Source organism: Propithecus coquereli, unplaced genomic scaffold, assembly GCF_000956105.1.
Source record: "Propithecus coquereli isolate 6110/MARCELLA unplaced genomic scaffold, Pcoq_1.0 Scaffold148, whole genome shotgun sequence".
NCBI lineage: Eukaryota > Metazoa > Chordata > Mammalia > Primates > Indriidae > Propithecus > Propithecus coquereli.
Window position 1 is genome coordinate 553,015 of NW_012139191.1, and position 13,022 is coordinate 566,036.

Sequence of the window (13,022 nt, forward strand, 5' to 3'; positions counted from 1 at the left end):
TGGGTTGCAGGAGCGGGACAGGGGAGGAGGGAGGCGGGACAAAAGGACTCTTTAGAGCCAACGTGGCCCAGAAGGAGAGCGCTGGGATGCCCGGTGGCCGTGTCTCCAACTGCGCCTCCCTCCTCCAACTGCCTCAGCCCCATCACCATGGTCTCCACCAATGCCTGCCCAGTGACCCTGGTTCGGCGACCTTCGCTCTGAAGCGCCAGCCCAACGGCTATTCCCCGAAATTCTGGCTGCGCCGGATCGGGCTGCTCGGCCGCCCTCGGCAGTTGGGCCCTGTTCCTGCCAGCGCCCTGGGAGAGGCCACGCTGGGGTTCGGCTCCCCAGCCGCTTCCCTCCCTCCGGCCCTTGAGACCCCGCGGCCTCCCGCTCCTCCAGAGAAGGCGACAATCTCCCTTCGCCCTCGTGTTTCCAAGAGAGAAAGGGCAGAAGGGTCACTTCGGAGCCGCTCACGCCGCTTTCTTGTGTGTAGGCGGGCGGGGGGAGTCCCTGGCCTCCCTCCTTCCGGCTCGCAGACCTGCGACGTGGGCAGGAGGAGGGCGCGGGGCCAGCGCAGGCTCGGAGGGCTAGGTGCTCCCGGGCCGGGCACTAGGCCCGCGGGTCGCTACGCCTCCTCGGCCACACTCGCCGGCGACCCGCCGGGGAACCACAGGGGAGGCCTCGCACAACTCCCTCCCTCCCTGCTCCCCGCCGCCCACCCTAGCGCCCAACTCTAAGGGGTGAGTCCCCGCGTCGCCCCGAGTGCACTCACTGCGACCTCCCCGAGCCCGGGAACGCGCGAGTCTCTCCCGGGAGGGTCCCTGGAGGCAGCGACACGGAGGCGCGCCTGTGACTCCGGGGCCGTGGCGGGGTCGGAGGCGAGATTCGCCGCCCCCGCCCCCGCCGCGGTCCCTCCCCCCGCCGCCCCCCCTCCGCGGCGCGGGCGGCCCAGTGCTCCGCCCGAAGGCGGGTCCGCCATAAACAAACGCGGCTCCGTCGCACGTGGACCGCGGAGCTGCTGCGCCTCGCCACAGATCGCCGGCTCCGGGCGCCGCGACTCCAGGTACAGGGAGCGACCAGGAAGGGCAGGAGAGCGCGCCCGGGCCCGGGCCCGGCCCCAGCCGCCTCCGCCCCGCTCCGCTCCGCTCGGTTCCCGCCCCATGGCTCCGCGGCCGCCGCCGCCCAAGCCGCCCTCCAGTCCGGAGGGGCCTCGCGGCAGCGGGTGCAAACACTTGGTTAAGGACTGAACAGCACCGCCGCCTCCTCGCGGGCCACCCCCAGCACCCTAAGGAAAGCCGAGGCGGGAGAGACAGGAGGGAGGAAGCAAGAGCGAGCCGGAGCGAGCAGGAAGCAGGGCTCCAGTTGCCGCGGGACCGTCCAGCCCGGAGAAGGCTGCGCCCCGGGCCGCAGCGGGCGGAGCCCCTGGGTTGCGCCGAACTCCGGGCTGGCGGCTGCGGAGACGCGTCTCGGTGTCCCTGGCCGGCCCCGCGCACCTGCCCGCGGCCGGCGCTCCGGACTCACCTGGCTCCGGCGCCCCCTTCCCCACCGCCGCCGCGCCCGAGCCGGGCTGCGCGGGCCTGGAGCACTGCCGGGTCTAATATGCCCGGAGCCGAGGCGCGATGAAGGAGAAGTCCAAGAATGCGGCCAAGACCAGGAGGGAGAAGGAAAATGGCGAGTTTTACGAGCTGGCCAAGCTGCTCCCGCTGCCGTCGGCCATCACTTCGCAGCTGGACAAAGCGTCCATCATCCGACTGACCACGAGTTATCTGAAGATGCGCGCCGTCTTCCCCGAAGGTGAGGCCGCAGGTGGGCGGCCGGGAACGCTGGGGAGCCTGGCGGCCCCCGTCCAGGCGGGAAGCCGGAGCCCGCCCGGAGGGGCCTCCCGGCCAGTGCTAGGGCGTCTTGGGGAGACCGCGCCGGGGGCTTCGGCTTCCGCTTCCACTGCGAGAAAGGGCCAGGGCCGTGGTGGCCCAAGCGACCAAACCATCTTCTGGCTCAGGGCTGGGCAGGAGCGAACCAAGAATTGTTCCAGAGGCAGGCGGACGAAGGCATCCAGTCCTTTCTGGTTTCCTTCTTTCCTTCCTTCCTCCCTTCCTTCCTTCCTTCCCCAATCCATTCTTTTTTCTTTCTTTTTCTTTTTTTTCTTTCTTTGTTTTTCTCTCTTACTCTCCCTTTTTCTTTTTTTTTTTTGTTTTCCAGTCCATTCTGGTTTTGTTTTATTTTCTGTCTTTCCCCTTCCTTCTTTTCTTCTACTCTCTTTTTATTTTTCCTTCATTCCCCCCTCCCTCTTCCTGGAGGAGGTGCAAGGCGCTGGCTGTTCCATATGCTGCAGCAATGGGGGTGCATGGAGAGGCCCAGGCACTGCAGGCCGAAGCCTCCAAGCGAGCACTTTTGGGGAGCCGGGGCCTCAGATTTGGGTCTCCCCGCCGGCATCTTCTCCGCCAGCCTCTCTTGGGGCTGGGGCACCCGCGGCCAGGGTAGGAGAGACCACGGGGTGAACTGAGATGCGGCGGGAAGAGGGAGGCGATTAGTTCGAAAATGGCAAACAGGCCTCAGTGCAGCCGTTCTTTTTAGGATTGAAAAAGTGCCAGGTTGGCAAGGGTCGCTGAGACCCGCGGGTCTGTAGACTCGGGAGAGTTGGAAATGGTGGCGCTCTGGGCGGCTTCTCCCAGCCCGCACAGGCTGGCTGCCGCTGGGGACTGTGGCCCCCTCGCCAGGCACCTCTTAGCAGCAGTTGTCCGGAAAGCCTGGTCACCACAGCGTTTGTTTTTGGCATCCTCAGGGGTTTTGAGCCGAGCGCCTTGCAGCGTCTCTGCCCGCGGCCAGGGTTACGTGGCCGAGAGATTCTGATACTTTGCTGGGAGGTACGCTGCTCAGGGGCCTGAAGGGCGGCCCAAGAGCCGAGAGGGCTGTGCCGGCTTCTGGAGCCCCGGGAGCCAGCGCCGAGGTAGGGAGACAGCCGCAGGCCGCCGGAGGGTCGCTGCAGTGCAGGCGACAGGTGTCCCTAGGCCGCAGGGCGTCTCCATTAACGCGGTCCCGGGCTAGGCGCTCGACTGGAAATTGGAAAGCTCGACCTTTTGCGTTCGCTGCTGCCCAAGCCTGTTATTTGCTCTCGCCTCTGGGTGTGGAGCGACACTTCAGCAAGCGGTCTGCGAGGCCGGTCCGCAAGCGCGGCCTCCAGTGTTGCGGCCAGCGGGCCGGGGAGCCGAGCGCCGGATGACCCGGGCGCACTGGGGAGCCGATGGGGCCCAAAGCAGCCGCTGGGCCTCTCCAGAGCCTCACAGCCTGGCCGCGCGGCCGCGGGCGCTCTACCCCCAGGCGCTGCAGCCCTTGACTCGCCCGCCTTGAGCCCAGTGCACGTTCCTCCCCTTTCCTTTTCGGATCCGCAAAGACGCCCCTGCCCCGGCCCCTCCCGCTGGGAGCCCCAGTGGTTGCTACCAGTCTGCCCAAAGCCGGAGAAGTAAGAAAGATTTCTGGCCGGCGTAAGTGTCAGTGGAAATTAGAATTAGGTTTTAGTATATAAGGGCTGAGTCTCCGTCCCACCCGGGGAGGAGTGGCGGTTACTGGTTTTCTGGGATGAGCCTCTTAACCGCATGCTACAAAACAGGTGTGGAACTCGAGCAGGGGGCAGGCTTCCTATCCTCCTCATCCCTCCTCCTCCTCTCTCCCTCCCGCATTGGAAATAAAACACGTTCTATGAACCGATCAGAACATTAAATAACGTGTCGCCAATGATTTCAAATAAACCAGAAATTAGTTAAGAGGAGAGGTCTGAGAAAAGAGGGCTAATTGTAAGCCATTCGCTGTTCCGGGGATTTCCGGGAGAGTCTGCTAACCATTGGGCAGTGGGGGGCGTACTGCTCAGCCCATGTTTAAACTGGGTCTGTGCACTGGGTCCGTGTGTTCCAGCTCTGGGAAGCAAGTCTCCAGGGATTTTGGGCCCAGAATGGCAGGGCTCTGAGCCCTTGTGCGGGGTGGACCTACTGGGTGTCCTGCCTTGAGAAACTGGCACCAAAGCCATTTTGGGAGCAGTTGAGAGGCCACCTGGGCATCTTATGGGGGAGGGGGTGACCCTGGAAGTTGTCACTCTGGAAGGGATCAGAAGGGAACTGTTTCGCCCTAGAGTTTTGGAAATGGCCCTGAACCTGCAGGGTCTGCTCAGGAAGGGAATGGGGAAGTGGCCTAATCCCTTCCTTCCTCGTTTCTGCAGTGTCCAGAGTAGGGGCAGACATGGCAGGGTGGCCTCACAGCCTTGGGACTTCTCAGGGGCCTCGGCCCTGCGGCTCTGGACAGCAATATCATTTTGTCAAGTCAGTCTGGGGCTGAGGAGTTGTGAAGCTGGGAGCCTGGGACAGAGAGAGAAGGTGCATTTAGAAAGACCTCCATTGTGCAAACTGAGTCCATTTGTGCAAATTGGTCACTCCTCTGGGTAGCTCTGAAGGGTGGGAGCATACAAGTGGCATCTTAATTGATTTAACATCTTCTTAGGGAACCCAGGTCTGCAAGAAAGGATATGGGTTTGGGTCAGAATGGGGCCTGGCTGAGCTAGAGTCAGAGTGGTGGCTCTAGGGAGGTTTCAGGGCCTGGGTGATCCAGGGCAGCAAGCTTTCAGATTGCCCGGGCTTAAGACTGAAAATAGAAAAAATATCCAGAGGTATCAATCTGCCAAGGGTGGTCTTGCCCCGGAGCAAGTGGGAGCCCTGGGTAAAGAAGAACAGAGACCAACTTAGGACTCTGGGAGTCAGAAAAAAATGAATAGCATAGTCTTGAGGAACCACAGGAATCCCTAGACTACCTTTGTACTTGGAGAAACTGGGGCCAGAGAGGGCACAGACCTTTCCAAGGTCCCACGGCAAGGGCAAGAGCAGGCCAGTCTCTGCCATGGCTGGCGGTGGGCAGCCTGTTATCCCGCTGTGCTGGCAAGGCTGCCAACCTCTGCTCCTTTACCCCAGATTTTCTTGGGTGGAAAGGCAGAAAAAGGAGCTCAGAGGGGTGGGGCAGAGGGAGGCGACCAGAACCAATGTAAACTCCCTGACCCGGTGGCCCGTCCGAGGGATCGGGATACTTTCAATTTGTACAGCCAGGTTTTGAAGCTCTATTGTCATGCTGCACCTTTGGGCCTTGGTTTTCTTGTCTGTAAAATGGGTCCATTAGCAAAGGGTGGCACCTGAACATGATTGCTCTGATAAAGTGTGGGAATGCACAAGCAGAACTGTGCTGTGTAGGTAGATATCTAAGTGTTGTTCTTACTTCGCTCCCTCCTTCCTGTGAGATACGGGTGTTTCCTGGACCAAATATGGCTTAAATGATGGGGGGCCTGATTCCCTGCCCCCTGCCCCCTGCCTGGAGTCTGAAGATCCCCTGCTTTCTGCATCCCTAACTTTTCTCCCCTTCAACAGTGAGCTAAGAAGTGGAAGGTAGGTAGATGGGGCAGGGAGGAGGACAGGAGAGGAAGGCTGGCTTTAGAACTTGGGCTTCAAATTGAAAACTCAGTAAGTTTTAGGGCCTGGGACAGCGCTCGGGCCAATGGGCAGCTTGCCCTCCTCTCCGCGTGTGGCTCTCCCTTCCAGAGAGGGGACGCTTTGGAAATTACCAAAGACCACAACAGGCGAGTTCTGGTTGCTTCTTGGCCATGGCTGCTCAGGGACCACAAGCAGTAGAACACAGGGTAGTTTCTGCCCATCTGAGGGATGACACTGGGCTTCCAGTGGCCCAACTCAGAGCTGCAGCAGTGCCACCACCCACCTCAAGGGCTCTGCTCCTCTCAAGGGGTCCGGATTCATGTTCTGGTAGTGGGGCAAGGGGTGGAGTCTCCTCTGGGACCTTGCACACTGACGGCTGGCATGAGGTACTGGCCTCAGGTCCTGGGGTTGGAAACAGAGTCTGACTCTCCCTCCTCCCCCTTTCTCAGACCTGAAAGTCCCAAGACAGGTGTGGAGAAGGTGTTGCTACATAAGAAAACGTCATCCACACACACAAAGACGTGGGATTCAAGGCCTGAGTTATTCCAATGGTCGATGCCTTTGGGTTTGAATTCAGCTGCAGGCACCACACACACTTTCTTGTGCGCTGCTGGAGGAGCCGGCTGCGCCGGGTCCTAGGAATTGTTTCCTGGAATCGAAACGATTTGATTTGGAGGGTTTGGCAAGGAGAAACTTGTCCTACACCGACATGGGGTCAGATTTCTGAGACCTTTCTCTACCGCTCCCGGATATAATATAGATTTTTAAAAACGGACTTTGTTTTAGAACAATGTAGATGTTTACAACGCTCTCCCCAAGCCCGCCAGGCTGCAGCTCCGCTCACGCTCGGGAAGGTGGCGAAGGGGACGCCCAGGGCACTGGGCCTTGGCCTTTGAGGGGCCAGTGAAGGAGCCAAGCCCCGGAGCTCCAGGCGCGGAAAGGGGCCTCTGTAGGGCGGCGCTGGGCGGCTCTCGGCGGCCCCTCCTCAGGGCAGCTCCGGGAAGGTCCAGGCAGGCGGTACTGGGGCGCAGGGGCCTTCTAGCAGTTGTCAGAGCAGGCACGACACCCGCCCGGCGACGCGCCCGGCCAGGCTGGAAGCCATCGGGCTTATATAGGCCTCCTTGGGGCGTCCCTACCTACCATCCCCTGAACACCAGCGGGTTGGTTTGGAAAAAGGCTCAAGAGGCGGACTTTTCAGGGACCCGAGAGAGAACGGGAGGATTCCGATGCCCCAGAAAGGACTGAAACGCTCAGAGGAGCCCCCCAATCGCGACAATTTACTGGGGTTTTACTGGGGTCCTGGTGTGGAGAAAAGAGCCTGTTAGAGGCGCAAGCTGTGGGCTCCCCTAGAGCAGCAAGAAGGGGACCTGGCCCCAAACTCCCCCATTACACCCTTGCCCAGGTTCGCGGCAGCGCCCGTCCCCCAGGGAGCCACCCAAGCCCGCGGCCCCCGCAGGTGATCTTGCTCCTTTGGATTCCGGGTTGTAAACGCCCACCCGGGTGACTTTAGACGCCGCCTCCGCAGCAGGCGCGGGAGTCCCGCGCCCTGCATGGGTGAGGAGGGAGCGGGCGGCGCGGCCTTCCTTACCCCCGCCTCCCCCCAACCCCGACACAGACCCTTCCTGACTTGGAGTGGTTTGCAGTCTGCAGCAGTGACCTTGAGCGCTCCCGCTCCCAGGGCCGAAGTGGCGGTCCCCAGAGACACACCCCTTCTGCTCCCCCAGCCCCACCCCCACGAGGGGACATAATCCGGGGAGGGGAGGCTGGAGGCAGGGAAGGAGAGGGACGGCAAGAGGGGATGGGACAAAGTGGTGGGAGCTGTCGCAAACGCTGAGGCCTCAGGCTGGGCTCCGCTCATTTAATCCCACAGCAATCCCATTTTCGAGGTGAGAAATAAAGGTTAGAGGTCGGGGCACTGCTGGAGGTCAGACCCTGGAGACTGGGCAAGATGGGGAGGGGGAGGCGGGTGGAGGTGAGACCCCTGTGTCAGGATGCGGTCTCCGCAGCTGCAGGTCCTGGATTTTCACACTCGAAGATCCAATTTTCCTGGAGGGGTGGGGGCAGGCGCCTCCCTGTTACTAACCCCATTAGATTTTCATAAGATCCCACTGAAGGAGTCTTTTTGTCACCGTTTTTTAGATACTTGTAGATTGCCCCAAGGGGAAATGAGAGAATGGTACTAACCTAGGTATTCCTACCAAAGTCCTGGTCCCAGCTTCGGGGTTGGAGGGTCTGTCACCGCCACCGTCCAGAGGAAGGAGCAAGCTGGCTGCCTCCTTAGGTGCCTTCTTTAGGTCTCAACTCGAATATCCCCTCATCTGAGAAGGGTGGCCAGCCTCATAGTGCCAGAACCATCTCCCCTTCTACCCCAAATCATCTTATTTGTGTCGTCCCATGTGTATGGTCTGTGACCTGCATCTGGAGGTACCCCCAGGGCCAGTGCCCAGAGAGGAGGGACCACATTTAGGCAGCGTCTGTGGTAGGAGGATCTGGTGGAGTTCAGACTCACAGCCACAGCCAGCAGAGCATGGGTACAGCATGCACACATCCACACATGCTGGGAGACCCAGCGGGGAACCAGGTACCAGGAGGCTGACTGGCAAAATTGGGCTTGACTCCTGGCCCCACCCCTACCTAGCCTCTGTTTCTCCCTGGAGGCTCCCAGCAACCTGGCCATCCCCAGCTTGAAGTACCACAACCCCCCACCTTGCGGGTCCTGCAAGGCACACAGGGTGCAGGGGAACCCACCCAAAATCAGAAATCACAGGCTGGGCTTGGGACCCCTCACTGCCCTGGCAGGAGCAGTCAGTGCTGGGGGCTCCCACCACCAAGACTGCCAACCGCAGAGGAGCTTAGCCCAATCTTCCCCACCCCATCATTTTTGAAATAAATCTCCTTGTTAGGTCCAGATAAGGGGCACATGCCCACCACCTCACTTTTTTGGGTGTCTATATCGCTTTGCAGTACCCAGACAATTTTTTTCGTTACACACCTTCCTTTATTTAGTCTCTGTGTTCAGCGCAAAGTAGATTTTTATGATCTGAGTGAGAAGACCTCGCCCGCACTGGTTTCTAATGGAAGAGCTGGCAGCACCACCGCCCCAGGGTGAGGTGGCCTGGAGGCGGGGGCTCTTGTGGGGAACAGCGTCGCTTTCTCAGCCACCTCTTTGGAAAGGGGCATTTGCATCAAATCTCTGCTGGCAAAGTGGCGGTGTTGGGAAATTACAGAAGAAATTATGATATAGGAGAACAAGCTCTCTTGAAATATATGGTATTTGAATTACAGAGAAAATTGTGACTTTTGCTTGTAGAGCCAGGGCCTTTGACAAGGCTTTTTGGGAGAGCCTGGCAGGGGAGTCTGGTTTGGGGGTCATTCCCAAAGGCACAGGTTCCCCCCGCCAATCAATCAGCCACTGACTCCAAGCAGCCAAGGCTGGGAGGATGTGCTCACCTTCCCCAGGCAGTGGCCGGGGAGGGTCTACCCTCCAGGGATGGCCCAAACTCAGGGAAGGACCCAGGGGCAGGAAAGAGAAGGACCGTTTCCAGGGAGCATTTGTCCATTTTTGGAAATCAGAATTCCTGGGTCCTTATTAAATACTTACTTCGCCCAAACCCCCGAACTTTTAAATTTTGGTTCTTTCCATTGCTGGTTAAATTGGGGTAAACACCGCCAGGTGGCCCCCGGCCTGGGTGCCGGGCAGAAGGAGCGGCACGCGAGAGCAAATGGCGCGCTGCTGCTGTGATCACGGTGGTGACGCTTGGGGGCTGGAGTGATTTCCTGGGGTTAAAGAGACACCTCCGCTCACGTGGTGGAGGCTGGGGGGGCATGGATAACGAGCCGCGATCGTATGTGGAGGATCAGGGATATGTGTGAATTAGGCACTTCCTTATGGGGATACCAGGATAAGCCCCTAATTCCTAGAGCCCAGGAGGAGAAATTAAAGGTCATCCCTTTTTTAGCTGCTGAACACTTTCTGGGGAAAGTTCTCCAACGCCTCTGCCCTGGGACCCAAGGTGTGTTTTGCGCCTCCTGAGGTCGAGGCACCCAGAAGCCGCGATGCCCCACGTGCTCACTGGCGGCAGCGGGAAGACCCAGGGTGCCTAGAGTGACGGCGCGGCGACTTCCCGGGAAGCCACTCTGCGCTGCCCACTTGGAGGGGCTTTGCGGCCCTAGGAACGGTCCCCAGGATCGCGGCCGCTGGCCAGTTCCCCGCCCCCGCACGTCCCGCTCTGCCGCGTGGCCTGGCACTCTACACGCAGGCTGGGCCCGCGGCGCACACAGCCCGCCCGGCAGGGTCGCAGCCGGGGCTGGGCGCTGCGGAAGTGGACTGCGAGCCTGCAGGCGTCTCTCCGCCGGGGAGGTTGGCGCGGAGGCCGAGATCGCGGTTGCGGGCCTTTGCCACCTCCGGCGGGACCGCAGCGCTGACCGAGGGTCTGCCGGCCAGGCCCTCGGCGGAAAGATTCCAGGGAGGTGTGGGAGTTTTCCCTGCCGCGCTCAGCGCCGCAAGCTCGCCCGACTTTCCTGCTTTCCCTCCCGAATGTGCAGAGGAAAGCGGGGAGTCTCCGGGCACAGCAGCCGGGCCGAGGGCTCAGAGAGAAGGGAGCTCTCACGGGCAGGGCCCTCTTTCCCCCGGTGCATTTCTGCAACACTGGTGGCTACCGGGAGGTGGTGAGGAAAGGGCAGCAGGCCTTGGGGGACCCAGTTAAGAAGCGCCGATTATGCGCCAACGGACTACCGCCGGTGGCCCAGCCCTCGCCCCACCGCTTCCAGATTTAGAGTGTGCCCGCGGGAAACCTCCAGGTAAACCCTGCCCAGGCAGAGCTCTCCGCATGGAAAGCTGACGGCGCTCCCGGGAGCCGTGGAGGCTGCGGAGTCCGAAGGGATGATGTGGGGCGGAGGAGGGGGTCATTTTTATGCTGGAAAAGCTGCGTCCTGGATGGCGGGGTCGTCGGTCTGGGCCCCTCTGCCTTCGGGAAAACGAAGAGTTGCCGCCGACACAGGGAAAGAAAGGAGGGAGGGGGTCCTTGGGGGAATATTTACGGGTCCAATCGATATCCCCGTTTGGCTACGAGGATGGCGGTTTCAAAGCAGATTAGATTACTTTGTGGCATTTCAAATAAAACGGCAATTTCAGGGCCATGAGCACGTGGGCGACCCGCGGGCGCAGTGGGCCCGGCGGGCTCAGCGCGCGCAGGGGAGCTTGGGGTGGCCGCCTCGGCGGGAATTTCTCCTCCGGCCTTTTCCGTTTCTGCCGAGGGCGAAGGGGCGCTGGCTGGGGCACAGCTGGCGGCCTGCTGGGCCCGGGAGGCGGTGGGGGCGCTCCGCAATCGCGGGCAGGGAGCGGCGGGGAGCGGAGGTGCTGTGCGCCCTGCTCGGGAGCCCGGCCTCGGGCTGGGCACTGCCGTTAACTGGTTCGCTTTATTCCACCGTGCAGGTTTAGGAGAGGCGTGGGGACAGCCGAGCCGCGCCGGGCCCCTGGACAGCGTTGCCAAGGAGCTGGGATCGCACTTGCTGCAGGTAGAGCCGCCGGGCGAGGGCAGGAGCGCTGGGCAGACCCATAGGCTGCCCCCACGCTGCAGAAGGCGCCCGGGGTGGGGGGTGGCCCCCGGAAGGGCAGGTCCCAGGTGTGGACGCTTAGCACGTCGGGTGCAGCCTCGGGCCACCCTGCATTTCCCCCCCGCAATGCCCCAGGACTCTCTAGCCCTCCGGAAGCCTACGCCGACAGCGCCTCTGGGCGAGGTAAAGTCCTTTCGGACGACCTTGCTTCGCTCAGCAACTTCGATCCAGCGAGCGCTCGCTCTGGGCCCGACGACGCGCCACCAGCCGCAGCAGCAGAAGGAGTGATCCGGACCTCCGAGCCAGAGTGCTGCAGCTCTAGAGCATTTGGCAGCTGTGTGTTTGCAGGGATCGCAATGACGGAGAGACAGCATCGATGATAGAATACTAACAATTGGCACTTGTTGAGAGTTTGTTACAGGGCAGATTCTGTTCAGAATCTAATTGTATCATCTCACTTCCCCACCCACTATTTTTTTTTTTAATTTTGAGACTGAGTCTCACTGTCACCTCTGCTAAAGTGCCGAGACGTCATCATAGTTCACTGCAACCTCAAACTTCTGGGCTTAAGCGATCCTCCTCCCTCAGCCTCTGGAGTAGCTGGGACCACAAGCTCGCACCACCAAGCAGGGCTAATTTTCTATTTTTTTGTAGAGACGGGGTCTCGCTCTTGCTCGGGCTGTTCTCGAACTCCTAAACTCAAGCGATCCTCCCGCCTTGGCCTCCCGGAGTGCTAGAATCACAAGCATGAGCCACCCTGCCCGGCCTCCCACCCACTATTTTAGCTCCAGTTTTTTTTTTTTTTTTTGGAGGAGGAGGAAGTTGAGGCACAGAGAGGTTAAGTAACATGTCTGAGGTCACACAGCAGGAGGTGGAGCGTGGTTAACCCATTAGTCCGGCTCAAGAGCGGTTGTCGATAAGCAAGCCTCCCAGGTCGCCTACTTTGGAGTCTGTGCATGGTTTGGGGTCAGCTGCTTAGCACCCCAGTCCGGGGCCATTCAGCCGGCAGCTGCTACGCTGCCCCTGACCTCGGCTTTCCTTGGCAGCGTCTGGGCGCCGGGAGCGGTCGGGCTTTGCGGTTGGGGCCGGGTAGCCTTGCGCACAACCCGCCACTTCCAGGTCGGCGGCTGGCGCGAGCTGGGGACAAATTCCGGATCTTTCAAATGCCCTTTACAGAGCCTCATCAACGACTCGATTCATTCCCCCCGCCTGTCATTTGTCTCTGCCATCGAAAAATGCCTACCGAGAGCTACTTTGCGTTTCCTCCCTCCTATTTTGTGTTTTCTTTAAAAGGTAAAAAATGTTGGCTGCCCGGCGCTGTGACTTAGGTCAGCGAGTCAGCCGCGAGCTCTGCTTTTCGAAAAAGCAGATCTTTTCAAAACTCTTTTGCCCCAAATGCCCTGGCGCGATTTATTTTTAAAATTGCATGTGCTGGGGAAAGAGCAGAGCCCGGGGAACCTTTGAAACCCGGAGCGTGTTGTAAAAGCGACCGCTGGGCAGCACCGCCCGCCGCCCGCCGCTCTCGGCGTCCGCCCCAGCTCGCGCCCGCTCCGGTGCACGTTTCAGACGCCTCCTTTATTGTAAGTGACACTAATATCAGGGACAACTAAGTGCCGGGGAACTTCAGTGAAAACCTGGCGGGCAAAGTCAACACCCCCACATTTCTCCACGGTACATTTCTTTAATTAATTCCGGAGTGGTGTGTGGACGGGCGTCTCTGCAGTTATTGTACGTGGAAGCGAATTAGGTAATTTGAAGCTGTGAAGGCATACCCTACATTTTCCATGAAGAATATTTTTTCAGCTACTGCTGGCAACTTTCGAAATTTAATTATGATAATTTTTCTCTTTTATTCATTATCCTAGATACAGCTGGTTGCGGGATGCTATTTCATTCATTGTATCTCTTTAGTAATGATTTTGGAGTTAAGCAAGCATGCAAAATGTGCCCCGAAGTTTACAACTTTGGAGATTGCTGTATATTTTGTATTTTTGAAACGCTGCAGGCTTTGTTGGGAAAATG

The 13,022-nt window shown here is 59.8% G+C and overlaps 1 protein-coding gene across 1 annotated transcript in view; it reads left to right on the plus strand.

The window, feature by feature from the left end:
• The first annotated feature begins 979 nt into the window (after positions 1-979).
• SIM2 (single-minded family bHLH transcription factor 2) overlaps positions 980-13,022 on the plus strand; it is a 43,916-nt gene continuing 31,873 nt past the window's right edge. Inside the window, exons 1-2 of the mRNA XM_012640092.1 lie at positions 980-1,776; positions 10,879-10,961. Coding sequence (XP_012495546.1) covers positions 1,602-1,776; positions 10,879-10,961 — 258 coding nt within the window. The 5' untranslated portion in view covers positions 980-1,601. The remainder of the gene's footprint in view (positions 1,777-10,878; positions 10,962-13,022) is intronic.